General features: G+C 41.2%; 1 protein-coding gene across 2 annotated transcripts in view; it reads left to right on the forward strand.

The window, feature by feature from the left end:
• The window catches only part of LOC140729064 (ephrin type-A receptor 5-like), a 326,116-nt gene that overhangs the window by 251,884 nt on the left and 52,725 nt on the right, over window positions 1-21,507 (forward strand). For both annotated transcript variants that reach the window (XM_073048348.1, XM_073048347.1), the window contains exons 6-8: window positions 6,055-6,179; window positions 13,436-13,595; window positions 18,665-18,767. In XM_073048348.1, coding sequence (XP_072904449.1) covers window positions 6,055-6,179; window positions 13,436-13,595; window positions 18,665-18,767 — 388 coding nt within the window. The remainder of the gene's footprint in view (window positions 1-6,054; window positions 6,180-13,435; window positions 13,596-18,664; window positions 18,768-21,507) is intronic.

A 21,507-nucleotide genomic window follows, 5' to 3' on the forward strand; every position in this document is an offset into this window, starting at 1 on the left:
GACAACCACCCAGCATCTTATTAACCCCCAGCCCCTTCTCCCATTGCTTTCCAATGAAGCATGAAATTGGACCATTGTAACTCAGGCAAACAGCCGAAGCCCATCCCATGCCTGGTCATGGTATTTCTGCCAGGATTAACGTACTCATTTCTGATATAATAAAATCATGTGTTTCATGGTAGAACACCTGTCCATATAAAACACTGGGAACTGCGGAGCATTCCCTATGTGACTTCATTTATTTAGTAAGTTCATAATGTCAGAATTAAAATCGCTCCAAGCACAGAATTCTGTTGGAAGTTGCTGGCTGCTAATTGTAATTAGTCAACGAAACCCATTGATGTGAAAACACAGCTGTAATTGAAACCCTAATTAGTTCTTTTTAAGAGTGTTGAGGAGTGTGGTTTTCATTCTCTTTGGCCAGCTGGCCTGCAGTGTGCTAAACAGAATTCCTGATCTGTTTACCTAATGACCTTGTGAATGCTGCTTTGTCCCACTTCCGCCTCCCAATATGTAACAAAGAACATGATTATGTAAGGGAAGGCCCAATGGTCTTCCCTTTGTTCTTTTTGAAGTGGCACTACCTTTCCACAGCAAATATCACTGACAGTTAAGGCAGCTGCTAACTAAATTGTTTTGTGTTACAGATATCATTTGGAAAATGTTTAGTTGTCTGCCTTAGGATGAAAACGTCATGTTAAGGTGGACATTTTCACCTTCCTCTCTGGACCCAAACATCTAATGGTTTACAAAGAATGATAGATCTCAAGAGAAGTTGAGTTTATTGTCCTGATGAAGGATCTCGGCCTGAAACATCGACTGTTTACTCTTTTCCATAGATGCTGCCTGGCCTGCTGAGTTCTTCCGGCATTTTGTGTGTGATTCTTTGAGTTTATTGTCATGTGCACAAGTACAGTGAGGTACAAGTACCATGAAAAATTTTTTTTGCAGCAGCATCACAGGCATATGCATAAGTACAGACAACACACAGAATATAAATTATACATAACCTATCCATAAATTATAGAAACATAGAAAACCTGCAGCACAATACAGGCCCTTCTATACCAGACTGCAGAGAGTGAGAGAGAGAGATAAAGACAACAAGACCATATGACATTAGAGCAAGATTAGGCAATTCGGCCTTTTGAATCTGCTCTGCCATTCCATCAAGGCTGATTGAATATTCCTCTCAGCCCCATTCTCCTGCCTTCTCCACGTAACCTTTGACACTTACTAATCAAAAACCTATCAAACTCCACTTTAGATAGACTCCATGACTTAACCTCCTGAGCCACCTGTGGCAATAAATTTTACAGATTCACCACCATCTGACTAAAGAAACTCCTCCTCATCTCTGTCCTAAGTGGACGTCCTTCTGTTCTGAGACTGTGTCCTCTGGTCCTCGATTGCTGCACTACATGAAATGTCCTCTCCACATCTACTCTGTCTGCGCCTTCCAGTATTCTATAGGCTTCAGTGAGATCCTCCCTCATTCTTCTAAATCCCAGTGACTACAGACTTAGAACTATTAAATGCTCCTTATATGTTAACCCTTTCATTTCTGGAATAACTCTCATGAACCTCTTCTAAACCCTCTCCAATGCTAGCATTTTTTAGAAAAGTTGCTGAAAACTCTTCTCAGTACCCCAAGTGCAGTCTGACCAATGTTTGATAAGGTTTTATATTTTAGTCCTCTTGAAATGAATGTTCACATTGCATTTTCTTTCCTTACCACCGATTCAACCTGCAAGTCAACCTTTAGGGAATCTTCAACAAGGTTCCCAAGTCCCTTTAAACATTTGATTATTGAATTTTCTCACAGTTTAGAAAATAGTCTGTGCCTTTATTCCTTCTACTAAAGTGCATGACCATACTCTTCCCTGAACTATATTCCATCTACCACTCCCATCTGTCTAAGTCCTTCTACAGACTCATCAACATTACCTCGACACCTATCTTTGTATCTTCTACAAAATTGGCGACAAAGCCATCAATTCCATCATCCAAATCATTGACATTTAATGTGAAAACTATTGGTCATAATGCTGACCCCTGCGGAACACCACCAGTGACTGGCAACCAACCAGAAAAGGCCGTCTTTATTTCCACACTTTGCCTGCTGCCAGTCAATCAATCTTCTATCCATGCTACTATTTTTCCTGTAATACCACGGGCTCTTATCTTGTTAAGCAGCCTCATGTGCAGCACCTTGTCAAAGGCCTGAAAATCCAAGTAAAAAATACCCATTCCCTCTCCTTTGTCCATCCTGGCTGTTATTTCCTTAAAGAATTTCAACAGATTTGTCAGGTAAGATTTTCCCTTAAGGAAACTGTGCTGACTTTGGTCTATTTTATCACGTGCTTCCAAGTACTCCAAAACCTCATCCTTAATAATGGACTCCAACATCGTTCCAACCACTGAAATCATGCTAACTAGCCTATAATTTCCTTTCTCCTTCCTCCTTCCCTTCTTAAAGAGTGAGAGACATTTGCAATTTTTCAGTCCTCAGGAACCATGTCAGAATCTAGGGATTCTTGTAAGATCACTACTAATGCCTTCATAATCTCTTCAGTTACTTTTTTTCCCCAGAATCCTTGTGTGAGTCCATCTGGTCCAGGTGAGTTATCTACCTTTAGACTTCCTAAACACCCTCTGCTTAATTAGAGCAACTACACTCGCTTCTGCCCCATCACACTCTTGAAATTCTGGTATAGTGCTGGTGTCTTCCATTGTGAAGACTGACACAAAATACTTATTAAGTTTGTCCCCCATTACTGCCTCTACAGCGTAATTTTCCAGTAGTCCAATATCCACCCTCACCTCTCTTTTGCTCTTTTACTTGCCTGAAAGTATTTTGGCATCCTCTTTTATATTATTGGCTAGCTTATCTTAATTTTTCATATTCTTATGGGTTTTTGGTTAACTTCTGTTGGTTTTTAAAAGCTTCCCAATTCTTTAAATCCCACTAGATTTTCAGAAACAGGAGAAAATCCGCAGACGCTAGAAATCCAAGTAACACCAGCATTTTGTGTGCGTTGCCCACTAGATTTTGCTGTATTTTATGCTCTCTCTTTTGCTTTTATGCTGTCTTTGACTTCTCTCATCATGCTTCCTTGAGAATACCTCTATCATCTCCTCATTCTCTCAAATGAGACGAAGGTCACCTCCTGCAACTCCAGCTCCTTAACATGATTTCCAAGGAGCTGCAGCTCAGTGCACTTCATGCTGATTAGTTTTCAGGAATATCGGAGGTCTCCCACAGTTCTCATATCTCATACAAAGAACATGCCTCTAATCCAAGATCTATTCTGACTGCACCAGCTATATACTCACTAAAAGACAAATAAAAAGAAAAAAATGTTACTAGAATCTTACTTAGAGCCTCTGTCTGTTCTCACCCAAGCCAGCTGAGCCAAATCTCGACCAGTCTAACAGTGTCCACTCCAACAATAGACACTCCTACAATGGCCACTCTGCTTAAACATTACTTCTTTTTATTGGCCATTGCCCAGTGTCTAATTGATCATTATGATTGCAGCCCACTGAAAAGTCCTGAAAGGGCCTAACTTCTTTTTAAACCACTGCCAAACAAGCGACTACTTGCGATGAATGCAGCTGAGGTATTGCCCTGTACAAAATCAAATATTTGTGCAAAAACTCAAAAGCAGAATTGGGCAGGTCAATGGTAGAGCAAGAAGTTTGTCTGTGATGTTCAGAAGGTGATCTGTAATGATCCATTGCTGATCTAGTGTTAGGGCTGAGCAGATTGATTAATGAACCTGCTGGTTGTAGGAATGTAGTTGCTCCTGAAGCTTGTGGTGTGGGACAAGACATCTGTAAGTCTTGCCAGATGGCAGCAGTGGGAAGATGGGATGATCTGGATGGTTGAGCTTCTTGATGATAGATGCTGCTTTCTTGAGGCTGTGCCTCCTGTAGACCCTGTCAATGGTGGACAGGGGTGTGGCCATGATGGACCAGACTGTGCCCATGTAATTTGACTCACTGATTACTACTATCTCACAACACTGAAACTGCAAGTACAGTTAAAATATAGTGTACTTCAAATATGTCAGAATTTTTCTATTAACTGACCATATGAACATTTTTGTCCAGAATGTTTCTCATCAGCTTTATGATGATTTTTTACCAAATGCCTGTTGACTGTCCATTTCTCCCACAGATGTTTCTTGACCCTCTAAATTCCTCTAGCGGTTTGGTTTTTTTGCTCCAGATTCCAGCATCTGCATTCTCTTATGTCTCCAGGAAACGGATAGATTTTGCTGTCTTGTCTACAAAAGTTCAAAGAGTCTTTAATGGAAATAAATGTCCTTGATAATCTGAACAATTATTTCATGAAGAAACTAAAGGATAGATTCTAACATGGATTACAGGAAGTATCAGCTCTCTGTAGGTTGAAGCTGTTTTACTCCAATCTGTTCTGTTATGGACAAACTTTAAAAGTGGAACTGAAGCCCAGCTGAGAATATGGTGAATGATGTAAGTTTGAGGGGGGTAAACTTTCCTGTTTTCAACACCTCATTACAAGAATGGGTAGAGAAAATAAAATGGAACACAGTGCACTTCATGTGGAGAACCAGGTGCATGGAATGCATCAAATCCAGGTTTAGGCTCTGCTGGAATTCCACCTTGTTCAATGTTCAAAGTAAATGTATTATCTAAGGACAAGTACAATATGTTACCATCTACTTGCTTGAGATTCATTTTCTTGCAGGCATTGACAGGACAAAGGAAATATGATAGAATTTTACTAAAAATTATTTATAAACAAAGACTGACAAACAAACACCAACTGTGCAAATAAAAATAATACTGAGAACTTGAGTTGCAAAGAGTCCTTGAAAATTAGTCTGTAGTTTGTACAATCAGTTTGGAGTAGCGGTGACTGAAGTTATACACAGCAGTTCAGCAATCTGGTGGCTGAAGGGTAATAACTGTCCCTAAACCTGGTGGTGCCTCTTGCCTGATGGCAGTAATGAGAAGAGTGCAAGGCCTGGATGGTCTAAGTGCAATGGCTGACCAATAATCAGCGAACATATAAATGTCAGGTGGCACAAAGCACTGATGATTGAACCACACCTTGGTGAAAGCCAGAAAGTTGTGGACTTAAGTGAAAAACACAGACAGAAATATACATGTGCACATGAAGACATGCATTCAGATATATGCACGTGCCTGGGCACAGACAGAGATATACATGCAAATATACATGTGTGTGCACGTACAAACAAACACACATACATTCTTCCAACAGGTTACAAAACAGCAAATGGAGATGTCCATCTGGCCAATCTGTTTATTATAAGAGAAATACATTGACACTAATTTTAAGCTTTTGCCTTTTGTTGAGGTTGAGTTCTGCTAACAGTCACGATATTCCACACACACACACTTGAATACAATGCTCTGTAAGAACCTTTATTGATGTTTATGTCTGTAGTTGTTTTCTCCTCTTGATAAAACTCAATCACATACACACACACACAGACACGTTGTGCAGTGACATACCTCCCTCTCTTCTGCAAGCACGATGATGCTGAGACAGAAACATCAGCAGGTGATACAAGATAAGCATGCACAGCTTGCTATTAGAATTGATATTCAAGTTACCCGCTATTGCTGGGTTATTCAGAGCATTCGTCACATGCAGTGTGCACAGTGGGGTTAACTTTGCGGTCTACAAGGAAAGGTTGAGGCCTGTGTGTTGAGACTCTTTCATCTTCCTGTAATGTTGACCAGTGTTTCACCAATGCACTACTCTAGATGTTACTATCTTTTTCCAAAAACTATTGTTGCAAATTCTTTGTGAATATTTACACGTTGTCAATAAAAATGTTTTATAGTTAGTGAAATAATACTTATTATCTCATATCTCAAGCAGTATAGTTGTCCTGATCTTTCACTAATCTGTTGTGTATATTATGTTGTTAAGGGAAAGAGAGAAAAATGATAAATTGAATACAGTTAGAGCAGTTGTCTCTGTGAAATTTTGTTATCAATAGTGAGTCAGTCATTAATTTCTATTTTTTGCAGCACCTTCTCCGATTACTGTCGTCAAAAAGAAGAAGGTGGCGAAAAATAGCATCTCCTTGATGTGGCAGGAACCAGACCGACCCAATGGCATCATACTGGAGTATGAGATCAAGTATTTTGAAAAGGTAATGTCCTATGTCTGAAGATACTTCTGTTGCATGGCTGTAATTTCCATTGATAAATGGTCTAGATTTCTTGGTAAACATTTGTGTCAGTTTGGTGACTACTAAATACTGATTCTAGGTTCACTGATTAATAATTATTGGCACTGAGTTATTGGTACACACGTATTGCTGTAAATTAATTGGTCTGAAGCATTGAGGTGGATTCTGATACCATTCTTGGAGTAAGTTCAAAATGACCATGAGATTTTTTATTTCCCACAAATGGATATTTCCAGATGAAGGACTTGAATTAACTTCTGACAGCCATTGACTCTTGGGATGATTACAACAGTTAGGAGAACTTCCTGGCTTTATATTAGGGATAGGGGTGAAGCGTAAATCTCTGGTGAGAGGGGAAGACTTCAAATCAGGCAAGTGACTGGAAAAGGGCAGCAGAGAAAGCTGCAGTATGGGGTTGAGGGAGAGCAGAGAGGCAACCAGGAGGTGGCAGGCTTGATAATGCCAATGCAGAGGATGGGACAGAGGAGGAGAAGTACGATGTTCTGAGTGGCAGTGTGGAGATTCTACCTCACAGCACCAGGCACCAGAGTTCAATCCCGACCACCGGTGCTGTCTGTGTAGATTTGCACGCTCTCCCTGAGAGAGCATGGGTGCTCTGGTTCCTTTCCACATTCCTCTGGTTGGTAGGTTAATTGCTCACTGTAAATTCTCCTTTGTATGTGGGTGAATGATAAAACCTGGAGGCAGAGGTGATGTAAATGTGGAGAGAATAAAAAAAGGCTCAATAGATGGCTAGAGTAAATGATCAGTATGGACTCTGTTTTGAAGGGCTTCTCTCTGTGCTGTATCTATAACAGTATGATAGTAAGCAGGAAATTCATAAGGAGTCGTAGAAGACTTTAAGACCATAAGACATAGGAGCAGAATTAACCATTTGGCCCATTGAGTCAACTCCATCATTCGATCATAACTGATTTATTTTCCCTCTCAACCCTATTCTTCTGCCTTCTCCTTTGACAATCTTGCTAATGAAGAACTTATCAACCTTCACTTTAAATATACCCAATGACTTGGCCTCCACATCTGCCTGTGGTAATGAATTCCACAGATTTGGTAATTTCTCAAAAAATGAAGGCAATGACATACTGAAATGGGGGCTTAAAGGGTTGGAAACAAAAGGCAGTAGGAAGGTGATGGACCATGTTGATGATGGAGGGGTAGGGGAGGAATAGAGACCAGACAGTGTTTGTGATTGGGTTGTTTATGCTCCTAACTATGGGAGTGGCTATGTGCAGGGGGGTAGCCCAATTGTGTTAAGTGGGAAAGAAAGGGTTCAGTCAGCAGGGGCAAGGTTGAATATTTCCCTGAGAAGCTTGAGGAAGCAACCTTCATTTCTATGGTCATGAAGAATTGTGTAGCAAGGTGCACATTATTTTAGCTGATGTCTCTTCATGTTGGGATTTTAAATCTTTTGAAAGATTCCCATGCATGTGGAAACCTGAATGACCAGGCAGATTAACAAGGAGACCCGGCTCACTATATCATAAAATTAGCCAACATATGGTAAACACAGTGTAGAAACATGAAGGGGTACAGTGTGGAAACTGGCTTTTCACCTCATTGAGTCTGTACCAACCATTAACGGCCCATTTCCACTAGTCCTACAGTAAATCCATTTTTATTCTCTGCTCGACTCCTCTAATTCTACCCCTCACCTGCAAAGTCACAGGACTGAACCAGAGTCACTGGGGCAATGAGGCTGAGGCTCCACCACTACTGGAGAATCAGGTTGGTGTCAGAATTTGTTGAATGCCTACGAGATGGCTTTTCAGAGCAGCTTGGGGAAAGGCTATCGTAGATTGAGTGTTGGTTAATAATGCAGATCTTATTATGGAGCTTATTGTAACGGAAACCTTAGGAGACAGTGATCATAATATAATTGAATTAATACTGCAGTTTGAGAGGGAGAAGGATAAGTCACATGTATCAGCGTCGCAATGGAAGGAAGGGAATTGCAGAGGCATGAGAGAGGAGCTTGCCCAGGTGGATTGGAGGGGGATACTGGTGGGGATGAATGCAGAGCAGAGATGGATGAAGTTCCTGGGAATAGTTCACAAAGTGCAGGACAGATAAGTCTCACAGAAGAAGTTTTCAATTGGCAAGTGTAGGCAACTGTGGCTGACAAGTAAAGTTAAGGACTGCATAAAAGCCAAGGAAAAGGGCATATAAGGTAACAAAAGTGAGTGGGAATTTGAATGACTGGGAAGCTTTTAAAATCCAACAAAAGGCAACTAAAAAAGCTATAAGATGGGAAAAGATGAAATCTGAGGGCAAACTTGCCAATAATATAAAGTAGGATACTAAAGTTTTTTTCAGTCATATCAAGACTAGAAGGGAAATGAAAGTTGATATTGGACCACTGGAAAAATGATGCTGGTGAGGTAGTAATGGGAGACAAAGAAATGACAGATAAACTTACTGGGTAACCTTGCATCTGTCTTCACTGTGGAAGACACTAGCAGTGTGCCAGAGGTCCGTGAGTGTCAGGGAGCAGGAGTGAGCGCCATTGCTATTAGAACAAAAATGTACTAGGCAAACTCAAATATCTTAAGGTGGATAAGTCACCTGGGCTAGATGGACTACATCCCAGAGTCCAGAGGGATGTTGCTGATGAAATGACAGATGCATTGGTTATGATCTTCCAAGAATCATTTGATTCTGGCATGGTCCCAGAGGACTGGAAGACTGCAAATGTCACTCCAGTCTTTAAGAAGGGAGGAAGGTAAAAGAAAGGAAATTATAGGCCAGTTAGCCGAACCTCAGTAGTTGAGAAAGTGTTGGAGTTTATTATAATGGATGAAGTTTCAGGGTACTTGGAGAATGATGATAAAGTAAGTCAAAGTCAACATGGTTTCTGTCAAGGGAAATCCTGCTCGACTAATCTATTAGAATTCTTTGAGGAAGTAACCAACAGGGTGGACAAAGGAGAGGCAGTGGATGTCATTTATTTGGATTTTCAGAAGACATTTGATAAGGTGCCACACACAAGGCTGCTTAATAGGATAAGATCCTATAGTGTTACAGGAAAGATGCTGGCATGGATAGAGGAATGGCTGACAGGCAGGAGGAAGCGAGTGAAAATAAAAGGGGCCCTTTCCGGTTGGCTGCCAGTGACTAGTGGTGTTCCTCAGGGCTCAGTATTGGGACCTGTTTGCCAGTGATTTGGATAATGGAATTGATGGCTTTGTGGCCAAGTTTGCAGATGATACAAAGATTGGTGGAGTGGTAGGTAGTGCTGACAAAGCAATGCGATTGCAGCAGGACTTAGACAAATCGGAAGAATGGGCAGAAAAGTGGCAGATGAAATACAAGTTTTGGGAAATGCATGATAATGCATTTTGATAAAATGAACAGAAGTGCAGACTATTATCTAAACAGGGAGAAAATTCAAACACAGAGGTGCAGAGGGACTTAGAGTTCCTTGTGCAAGACTCCCAGATGATTAATTTACAGGTTGAGTCTGTGGTAAAGAATGCAATGTAATGTTGACATTTATTTCAAGGGACAGAGAATTTAAAAAACAAGGAGATAATGCTGACACTTTATAAGACACTAGTCAGGCCGCTCTTGGAGTATTTTCAACAGCTTTGGACCTGATATCTCAGACAGGATGTGTTGTCATTGGACAGAGGCCAGAGCAAGTTCATGAAGATGATGACAAGAATGAAGGGGCTAATGTAGGAGGAGTATTTGGCATCCTTTGGCCTGTAGTCAATAGAATTTAGAAGAATGCAGGAGGATCTCATTGAAACCTACCAAATGTTGCAAAGACTAAATAGAGTGGATGTAGAGAGGATATTTTCTATGGTGGGGGTATCCAGAACTAGAGGGCACAGCCTCCAAACTGAGGGACAACCTTTTAGTACAGAGGTAAGGAGAATTTTTTTTAGCCAGAGAGTAGTGAATCTGTGGAATGATCTGCCACAGACTATGGTGGAGGCCAAGTCTGTGGGTATATTTAAGGTAGAAATTTTGTGGGGCAAGTCATTTTTTAATAATGATTAAGCACTTCAAAGAAGCAATGAAACTGATTTATAACATTAGAGCTATGGATGTTGCCTACATGGACTTTAGTAAGATATTTGACAAGGTTCTTCATGGGAAGTTCATCTGGGAGATTAAGATGAATGTGATTCATGGTGAATTGGGTATTTGGATCCAGAACTGGCTTGCCCATAGAAGACAAAGGATATTTGCTGGTAGTTCTGCATTGGGACTTCTATATATAAATGACCTGGATGAAAATGTTGATGGCTTAATTAGTAACTTCACAACATTAGAGACTGGTGGCGTTATGAATTGTGTAGAAGATTGCCAAATAATACCGTGGAATATATGTCCGTTACAGATATGGCTGGAGAAATGACAGATGAAGTTAAATCCAGCCAACTATGAGATGTTGTACTTTGGGAGATCTATTGTGAAGAATAGTATACTATTAATGGCAGGACCCTTAACAGTGTGGATATACAGAGGGATCTTGGGCCTCAAATCTACAGCTCCCTGATAGTAGCTGCATATGTTAAGAAGGCATATGGCATGCTTGCCTTTATTAGTTCAATATTCAGGATGCGAGTTAGGGTGTATTTGGTATTCTGCATTGAATTCTAGTCGCCCCAATATAGGGAAGATGTGGAGGCTCTGGAGAGGGTGTGAAGATGCTTACCAGGGTATTGCCTGGATTAAAGGGAATGTGCTATAACGAGAGATTGAACAAACTTGGGTTCTTTGCAGCAGAGACACAAGGGAGATCTGACTGAGGTTCAATAAGATTCAGAGAGGTGTACATAGAGAAGAGAGAAAGTATCCTTTTTACCCCAGTGTTGAAAAATCTAATACTAGAGAGCATTCATTAAAGGTGAGAAAAGGGAAACTTTAAATGAGATGTGTGGGCAAGTTTGATACGCTGAGAGAATAGAGCATTTTGAAAGCACTGACAGGTGTGGTGATGCAGGTAGATACAACAGAGGCATTCAAGAATCTGTTAGATAGGCACATAAATGTGCAGAGAATGGAGGAATATGGCCAATGTACGAGTAGAAGGGATTAGTTCAATTAGGCATTTAATTATTAGTTTATTTAGTTTGGGAAAATATTGTGGGTCAAAGGGACCATGCTTGAGCTGTACTGTTGTATAGAAACATAGAAACATAGAAAATAGGTGCAGGAGTAGGCCATTCGGCCCTTTGAGCCTGCACCGCCATTCAGTATGATCATGGCTGATCATCGAACTCAGAACCCTGTACTTGCCTTCTCTCCATATCCCCTGATCCCTTTAGCCGCAAGGGCCATATCTAACTTCCTCTTAATATAGCCAATGAACTGGCCTCAACTGTTTCCTGTGGCAGAGAGTGACATCAGTAGTCAGTGCTTATACCCAGTATAGTATCAGCTGTTTAAATCATGGACCCACCAAGTTCAGTTTCATTGTTGTCATAGGCATACTGTTACGTACCCCGTAACTGGGTCACTTACCAGCAAAGATAGAGAGGTCCGTTGAAGTCTGATGGTACTATTTTTAAAAGTTTTTATTTATAAAGGGGCACAAAAATAAGGTTAATACAAACATTCAGATAATCTATGTCGTCAATACTCAATCTAAAGCGCGGGTATAGTAATAAACATCAATAAGAAATGGCTCTATCGTTTGTCTAGGGTATAATATATTGTCCGATGAAAATATAAAAGTCACTCAGTTCATGCTCAGTTCACGCAGGCTTCAGCCTTTGGGGACCGCTGGGTTTTCACTTGTTGGAGAGAGAGAGATTTGTGAGAAAAGAAACTTGCCCGGGTCTTTTGATGAGGTCGATCCGTTGAGTCGGGGGGAGTTGGTTCCCTGTTGTTAGTTCAAGAAAATCGTTTCTGTCATACCCGCCACTGGCTCCCAGGCAAAGGGAACCGAACGCACGTGGCTTCCTTCAAATGGCTGCCCGCTATTACGGGATCGCTAGCATCTCTTCTGGTGCGTCTGAGGGGCCGTCTCTACAGCCCCTCTTTTATCTGGACTCACGGGGTCTCAGATGTCAATCAGGTTGGGATGATGCAATCTCTCCCTGTCACCCAGCCCACGTTGCCCTGAGGGCTTGCACGTAGCCCAGTCCCCAATCCACAAAGGTGTCTCCAAGAGACAATGGCCGTTATCCGTGGCTTTGTCTTGCGGAGGGGCCAGGACACATTCCAGAACCTTGAGGATTCTCTCTCATTTCCTGGGTCCAAGACCCGAATTAATAGCGATCTTGCGATTCTCAAGAAGGAGGGGGCTGCGGTCATAAAAATACATACCCAGGGTATGAGTGCCATGAAAATTGGCTTTTTGCAGCAACAGTACAGAACAATACAAGACAAGGACAAGCGTAAATTAGCATAAGCAAATTAACATAAATCAATCCACAATTTACATCTGCAAGAGAGTCAACAAAGCTAGTACAAAAACAAACACTAGTACAAGATTGTGAGTGAGGACCAAGTATAGTCCAAAGTAATTTTAAATGTCAACATCAACAGCCTGATGGCTCTGGGAAATAAGCTGTTGCTTAACCTTGAACTGTAGGTCTTCAGGCTCCTCCATGTCCTGCCCAGTGGCAGCAATGAGAAGAAGGCATGGCCTAGATTGTGGATGCCTCACGACAGATGCAACCTCCTTGAGAATTCCCCTTTTGAAGAGTGATGGTGGGGAGAGCTGTTAACACGATGGGTTCTAATTCTTTGAAATTCACTCCCTGATCTGCCTCTAGGCATTTCATTACTCTGCCTTTTTAACACTTTTACTCTTAGTTGTGGAAGAGCATGGTGTCTACAGTTTGCTTATGTGCTCGATAAATGTCACTGTTGAATATGTTTAAGAAAACAAATTATTAATGAGCGACAATCCTACTGCCTTTAGACACTGATAAATACAGCAGAGGAAGGCTCACTGTTTTGTGATTGTTCAAGAAAGATGCAGCCAAAAAACAGAAGCAGTATTGAAGATCCTGTGTTACTTTGAAGGTGAAAAAAAACCTTTAGAGTCAATGCAGTGAAAAATACTTCTAAATAAGGCTGTAGGTTTCCAGTCAATTTAAAAACTACTGGTGTACTGATGGAATGACATTCAGGTAATAATCAGGACGTTGCAATGCCAGTGCAAAATTACTGAGGGATGTAGACAATTTGTTCATCCTGTTATGTGTTCACTTGTGTATTTCTTTATCTTCAAGGATCAGGAGACTAGCTACACAATCATTAAATCCAAAGAAACTGAGATCCTGGTCGATGGTCTGAAGCCCACAACAGTGTACATCTTTCAGATACGAGCCCGGACAGCCGCAGGATACGGGGGCTACAGTCGGAAATTTGAGTTTGAAACCAGCCCAGTTTGTACGTCATTTTACTTACTGTTGACCTTATTGTCACAACAATAGTTTCTACTGAACACTTACGATCGAGTACCATCTGCTGTTCAAACCCCTTTCAGCACATCCCTTTCTGAAGTAGAAATTGCCTGTGAGTTCATCTGCAATTTAACAGAAGGCTAGTTACAAATATTAAATATGTAATCTAAGCAGATCATCATTTTAAACATTACATGGGGAAACTGGTGTGAGAAAAGTGATGGTATTTATAAATAGGTGCAATAAATGAAAGTGGTACTTCCATCAAGAACTGCGAAATGGAGCTATTTGTAAAAGGCTTTGTGTCATTTGGTGTGTTTGCATTGCTGAGATTAATCAAATCTCTGGATTCAATTAAATATATCATTTAGCAGAGTGTGAAAGTCTTGGTTTGCTTCTGATTCCTCATTTTTGAGGATTATGGGGAGGCTGCTGGGTGTGTATGGATAGTGGGAAGCGGCTCTGCTTCTATTATTATAGCTGAGTGTGTGATGGACAGCAGATGGGAGATAGTTTGCTGTGGTGGGAAGGTTTTGTTCAGTCAGTGCAGAGCAGTTGCCTGAAATTGAGAACAAATACCTCACAGGAGGTGGCCAACTGCACTCCATACCCGTTGTTGTGGGCTTTGGATTTTCAAAGTATTTAAAGATCTTTTGTTTTTATTTACCAATCATATAGATTTTATGGCTTTGGGCTCATTACATACCCAAAACGGTTTCAGATCCTTTTCAGTTTCAGGTTGGCACTTTTTGTGAACCACAGTCCCCAAGGAAACGTTAGATTGTACATAATTGGGCATTGGCAAGGACTAACAAAAATAAGTTAGATTTAAGTGGAGCAGCCATTGTGTGAAGTCATTGTCGGAGAGGGGAGTTGAGACTTTTGCTCATTGAGTCTTAGGAGAGTAGGCAGTTGGTAGACATGTTTTTTATTATTTCATTATTTATTCTTTATTTCAATGTAAGGAGTATTTTAGGAAAGGTGGATGAGCTTAGGGAATGGATCAGCACATAGAATTATGACAATGTAGTCATTAATGAGACTTGGTTGGAAGAGAGACAGGACTGGCAGCTCAGTGTTCTGTTGTTTTAGACGTGATAGAGTGGGAAGGATTAAAGAAGGAGGAGTAGAATCAGCATTCGGGGGAAATCTCATGCAGCGCTCAGTCAGGACAGACCGGAGAGCTCAGTTAGTCTGACTTAATGGGTAGAATTGACGAATAAAAATAGTATGACCATGTTAAGTGGATTATATTATAGACCGCCCATCAGTCTGTGGGATTTAGAGGATCAATTGGTAAAAAAGATCAGGGACTGGTACAAGTGATAGCAGGTGAATTTAACTTTCCATATATTGACTGGGATTCCTATACTGTAAGAGGGCTGGATGGTAAAGTGTTTGTCAAATGTGCTTGGGAAAGTTTCCTTAATCAGTATATAGATGTCCCAACTAGAGAGAGTGCAATACTAGATCTCCTATTAGGGATGAGGGCAGGTAACATAAGTTTGTGCGGGGGAATACTTTGCACTTAATGAGCATAATGCCATTAGTTTCAAGGTAATTATGGAAAAGGATAGGTCAGGTCTTCAGTTTGAGATTCTAAATTGGAGAAAGGCCATTTTTGATGGTATCAGAAAGGATCTGGCAAGTGTGGATTGGGACAGGTTATTTATTGACAAAGGTGTACTTGGTAAATTGGAGGCCTTCATAAATGAAATTTTGACAATACAGAATACTGCACTGTACAATATGTTCCTGTCAGTATAAAAGGTAAGGAGAACAGGTTTATGGAACCTTTGTTTTCAAGAAATATTGAGGCTCTGGTTAAGAAAAAGAAGGTGGTACATAGCAGGTATAGGCTGACAGGAACAATTGAGGTACTTGAGGAGTATAAGAAATGCAAGAGAATACTTATGAATGAAATCAGGAGGGCTAAAAGAAGACATGAGGTTGCTGCAGCAGACAAAGAGAATCTTAAGGACTTCTACAGATAATGTATAGTAAGAGCAAAGGACATAATTGGTCCTCTTGAAGATCAGAGTGATAATCTATGTGTAGAGCCAAATGATATAGGGGTTTGACAACATTTACCCTAGGATTCTATGGAGATGTGCAGAAATTGCAGGATAGCTAATGTTTTATTCATTGTTCAAGAAAGGTTCTGAGAATAATTCAGGAAATTATAGGCCAGTGAGCCTGACATCAGTAGTGGGGAAATTATTGGAAGGTATTCTAAGACACTGGATATATAGTGTTTGGATAGACAGGACTCATTATGGATAGTCAACATGGCTTTGTGCTTGGTTAGTTGTATCTAACCAATCTTCTAGTGTTTTTCAAGAAAATTACCAGGAAAATTAATGAAGGCAAGGCTGAGGATGTTGTCTACATGGATTTTAGCAAGGCACTTAACACTTGGGAGGTTGGTCAAGAAGCTTCAATCCATTGGCATTCAAGATAAGGTAGTAAAATAGATTAAACATCAGCTCCACGGAAGAAGTCAGAGAATGATTGCAGATAGTTGCCGTTCTGACTGGAGGCCTGTGACCAGTGGTGTACCACAGGGACTTGTTGTTTGTCATCTAAATCAACAGTCTGGATGATAACGTAGTAACTGGATCAGCAAATTTGCAGATGACACCAAAATTGGGGGTGTAGTGAACAGTGAAGAAGATTACCAAAGCTTACAGTGGGATCTGGACCAGCTGGAAAAATAGGCTGAAAAATAGCAGATGGTATTTAATGCAGACATGTGTGAGGTGTTATGCTGAAATTGAATTGAGGCCTAATTTGGCATATTGTGTACAATTTTTGTCATCTACCTGCAGGGAAGATATAAATGAGATTGAAAGAGTGCAGAGAAAATTTACAAGGATGTTGCCAAGACTTGAGCTCCTGAGGTATTGGGAACAGTTGAATAAATTAGAATTTTGTTCCCTAAAATCTAGAAGATTGAGGGGAGTTTTGATCGGGGTATACAGAATTATGAGGGACTTGGATAGGGTGAATGCAAGCAGACTTTTTCCACTGAGGTTAGATGAGACTACAGCTACAGATCATAGGTTAAGGGTGACTAGTGAAATGTTTATGGGGAATATGAGGGGGAATTTCTTCACTCTGAGAGTGGTGAGAATGTGGAATGAGCTACCAGTAGAGGTGGTAGATGTGGGGTTGATTTCAACACTTGAGAAATTTGGATAGGTACATGGATGGGAGGAGTATGAAAGACCATAGTCTGGTTGCAGATCAATGGGACTAGGCAGATTAATAGTCTGGCACAGGTTAGATGGGCCGAGGGGCCTATTTCTGTACTGTAGTGTTCCATGACTCTTTGACTCCATCCTCAGTGCTTTGAGGATGAAGAGGATGGTCACCTAACCCAATACTTCATTGGGTTGTATATAGTGAAGAAGGTACTGCAGATCATTCGGAAATGTGGATGGAGAAATGGCAGATTGAGCTTAATTTGAGCAAGTGTGAGGTGTTGCACCTGGAGGTCAAATATAAATGAAATTACACAGTAAATGGCAGGAACCTGAGGAGTATTGATGTGTTCAGTTCTGGTCACCTCATTATAGGAAGGGTGTGGAAGCTATGGAGAGGGTGCAGAGGAGATTTACCAGGATGTTGCCTGGTTTGGAGAACAAGTCATATGAAGCAAGGTTAGCAGAGCTGGGGCTTCTCTCTTTGGAGCGTAGAAGAATGAGAGGGGACTTGATAGAGGTCTACAAGATTATGAGAGGCATAGATAGGGTGGATAGTCAGTACCTGTTTCCCAGGGCACCAATAGCAAACACCAGAGGGCATTTGTACAAAATTAAGGGAGGGAAGTTTAGGGGAGACATCAGGGGTAAGTGTTTTACACAAAGGGTTGTGAGTGCCTGGAATGACTTGCCAGTGATGGTGGTGGAGGCTAAAATATTAGGGGTATTTAAGAGCCTCTTGAACAGGCACATGGATGAAAAAAAAAGAGGGTAATGGGGTAGTGTGGGTTTAATACTTTTTTTTAAGGATTATATGGGTCAGCACAACATGGAGGGCTGAAGGGCCTGTACTGTGCTGTAGTGTTCTAAGGTTCTATAGGGGGATCTCGGAGCGCGAATCCATAGCACTCTGAAAGTGGCAACACGAATGGATTGTGTGGTAAGGAAGACATACTGTAAATGGCATGCTTGCCTTCATTTGTCATTGCACTGCGTAGAAACACCTCGAAATTTTGTGACACAGAGAGTGGTGGGTGTACGGAATATGTAGAAACAGGTACATTGGCAACATGTAAGATACATTTTGATAGACAGCTGAATAGGCAGGGTATGGAGAGATACCAATAATGTACAGGCAGAGATGATTGTTTTTTACATTACATCCTCATCAACACACACATGGAGGTCTGTAAGATCTGTTCCTGTGCTATGCTGACCTATGTTTTGTGCTCAGAGGATAAGATTAAGGTGCCCTTATATGGAATTCAAGCCAAGATTCTAGAATACAGGTGGTGCACACATCTTTTCACAGACCAAGATTATATCCTTCATTTCTTAGTTTTTACAGTGGCCTACAGTCAGATTACAGACAGACATATCTCAAAAGATTCTTCACATTGCTTGGCTCATATACTTTGAAGAAAACTACCCCAGCACACCATACTAGTGCACATTATCAGCAGTGCAAAGTATTTGCCATGGATTTTTCGCTATTGCCTTTCATTTTCCCCACCCTTTTCCTGACTGACTATTTCCTGTCATTGTGGAAGACTTTAAGAGGCCCACAAATTGTTCCCCACCTAAATGATGGATTCTTTGTACAAAACAAAGGGTTCTTTGTACGTAGGCCTCACAGTGATTATCTATTGTTCAAAAGATCCTGTACAGTACTGTAGCTGGCAGTGTGGAATGGTGATGAAACCACGTAGGAATTGTACAGGAGTGTTCTTGGGAGGAGTATGGAGCAAGAATTTTTCTGTTAGTTGAACTATGGAATTCTCCTCCACACTATTCTCTGACTATGATTGAAATACGTGCTGGTAAGATATCCTGTCTTTTTTATCATTTCCAGCCTTGCCAGCCGGTGACCAGAGTCAGGTGCCAATCATTGGGGTGTCTGTGGCAGTGGGTATGATCCTGGTGGCAGTCGTGTCTGGACTGTTGCTTAGTGGAAGGTATGGCAGTTTTGATTATTCCATTCATGCCTGATGAAAGTGAACAGTTATACTTTAAATACCTTTGTTGCTAAAAGACTTCTGACTCAGTTTGCAAGATACCAGCCTGTATTTATTAGATTTCTTTTTAAAAAGAGGTTCTACGCATAGAAGGTGCTAGGCACCCATTTATAGCAGTTAGTTCTACCCAAATAACGAAAAGTCTTCACTGTGTTTGTGAACACTCATAATGCTGCTGAGCCAGAATCTCAGATTAACATGCTTGGGTTCCCCAAGTGCATTGTCACCTGTTACCAAAGCAGCAAGCCCAACTCAGGTCAGTTTAAGTGATGTAGAGTTCACCTCCTTGTGCTAATCAAATGGCTGATGCATGGAGACTAGCATTTTAACAAGCTAACAGAACAAGCTGTAACAGCAATCAAAGGCTGGGCTTCACTTCTACATAAAAAAGGGGTAAGAAAAAAACTGAGGCAATCACGCTGATGGGCAACTGATACAGACTGAGAAATTTTGGAATTCAGTGATGCATTCAGAAAGCTGCACTCCATGCTCAGCTATTGAAAGTGCATGAGGTGTTGTTCCTCATTCTTGCACTGGAACTTTCTGTAACAGTACAGGAGATCTCAGACAGGTAGAATGAATGTGGGATGGAAACTACTCACTGGGGTATTTTGGGCACTTTGCTCCAGGGAAATTTGTGATTTGAAAGCACAGAGAATATGGTCTGTCATTTTTGCAGTGGTCAGCTAAAGTACTTGTCAATACCTCCCCACGCTGCTACACACATGTCCACACCAAAATGTGCAAATCAATAAATGTACTAAATGGTTATGGAAGGGCTATTCCATGGAAAATGACATATAGCAGCGGAGAAATAAATCAAGGGACATTCAAATGAGGAAGATGCATGCTGGCAATTAAATCATAACTGATATTTGATAAAAAGAACATGCACTTATTTATAAAATTTCATAGAAGAAGAACAATGTAATTAGTGATATTACTCATTTATGTCCAAGAAGTAATGTGTGTGAGCCTGTGCTGTTGACTTCCCACTCTTTGTTCATATTGAAGCCCATGGTTCCACTATTACAGGGAAACTGAAGCGCAACAAGTTTCAAATTTCAAAACCCATCCAATAAGATGCAAATTAATTCCCTTTTATCTTTGTTCGAGGCCAATTTAGCTTGAAAAGTAGTTGATTTCCTGGGAGTATTGTCTGAGATTAGTGCAAAAATAATGGACATATAAACCCCTTAGATGACACAACTAGTGCACTGGAATGGAATGGGTGACTTGAGGCTTGCAGTGTTAAGCTAGGGTGATCTTGTCAGACTTATAACCATTGTATATGCCCTCTAGAGATTCTTCTGATAGAGTGCAGATAGACAGGTAGAGTTCAGATATGATGAAACTACACTCAATGATTGTATGAAGCCACCACCCTTCTTGTGGTTCTTGCAATAGCTCTCTCTGTTCTCCTCTGTCATTACTGATGGTTTCTCAGGTCCTCACTATCACCCCACCAGGCTCCATATACAAAATAACATTCTTTGCAACGTCTGGCATCTCTAACAGGATCCCACCACTAGGCACATCGTTCTCTCTCCTCTCCACTTTCTGTGGAACCGCTCTCTCTGTAACTCCCTTGTCCGCCAAGCCCTATCCAGGCACCGATCCCTGAAAACATCACAAAAGTTTCACCTGTCCCTACTCCCCCTACCTCACCAACATTCAAGATCTTCCAGGTGAGGTACTACTACGACGACTCAGCCCTAAGGGGCCAGCGTCGGGCGTGCATAACCTTCCGGGTGAGGTAGTCCTTCACAATAGAAACCATCAGTGTCATTTATTGCGTCTTGTGCTTCTGGTGTGATCTTTCCTACATTGGTGAGACTGGATGCAGATTGGGAGATAGTTTCATCAAGCACCTTTGCTCCATGTGCCATTACAGCCAGTTCTTCCCAGTAGCCAACCATCTAATTCCATTTCCCATTCCCACACTGACATGTCTGTGCACAGCCCCCTTTACAACCAAATAGAAGCTGGAGGCAGATTAAGGAAACAACGCCCACCTCCAACTTGTCAGCATCAACATTGTTTTCTCTCACGTCTGGTGACCACTCCCAGCTGTCCCCTTTGCTTTTCCCTTAACCCTCAACACCCATTATTCCTTCTTGTTCAGTTTCCACTCTGACAACCTGCTTATCACCTCTATCTTCCTCCCTTTGATACCCCGCCTCCTTCCCTTTAAGCCAAGGTCCACTATCATCTTATCAGATTCCATCTTCTCCAGCCCTTTGTCTCTTCAACCTATCACCTCCCAGCTACTTACACCATTCACATTCTCTGCAACTTCCCCCATCTACCCACTTAACCTCACTCACCTAGATCCACCTATCACCCAGCAACTCATACTCTTCCACTTCCCCACCCTTTTATTCTGTCCTCTGCCCTCTTACTATCTACTCCTGACAAAGGGGCTTGGCCCAAAACTTCAACTGTTCATTTCCCTCCATAGACGCTGCCTAAGCTGTTGAAGCCCTCCTGTATTTTCCTTCTTTGTGTGACTAAGGAATAACCAGCTGCTTATTAGAATAATTATTTGGTATGCTGGGTGCATACACCACTGGCAAAGAGTTATGCCCATATTATAATCCAAAACCCGTTTGAATCTTTTATATTTATCTAAACCGTAACCTATAAAGCTGCATGGTGCATGGTTGACTGGTGAGCCAAT

Source organism: Hemitrygon akajei, chromosome 6, assembly GCF_048418815.1.
Source record: "Hemitrygon akajei chromosome 6, sHemAka1.3, whole genome shotgun sequence".
Classification (NCBI taxonomy): domain Eukaryota; kingdom Metazoa; phylum Chordata; class Chondrichthyes; order Myliobatiformes; family Dasyatidae; genus Hemitrygon; species Hemitrygon akajei.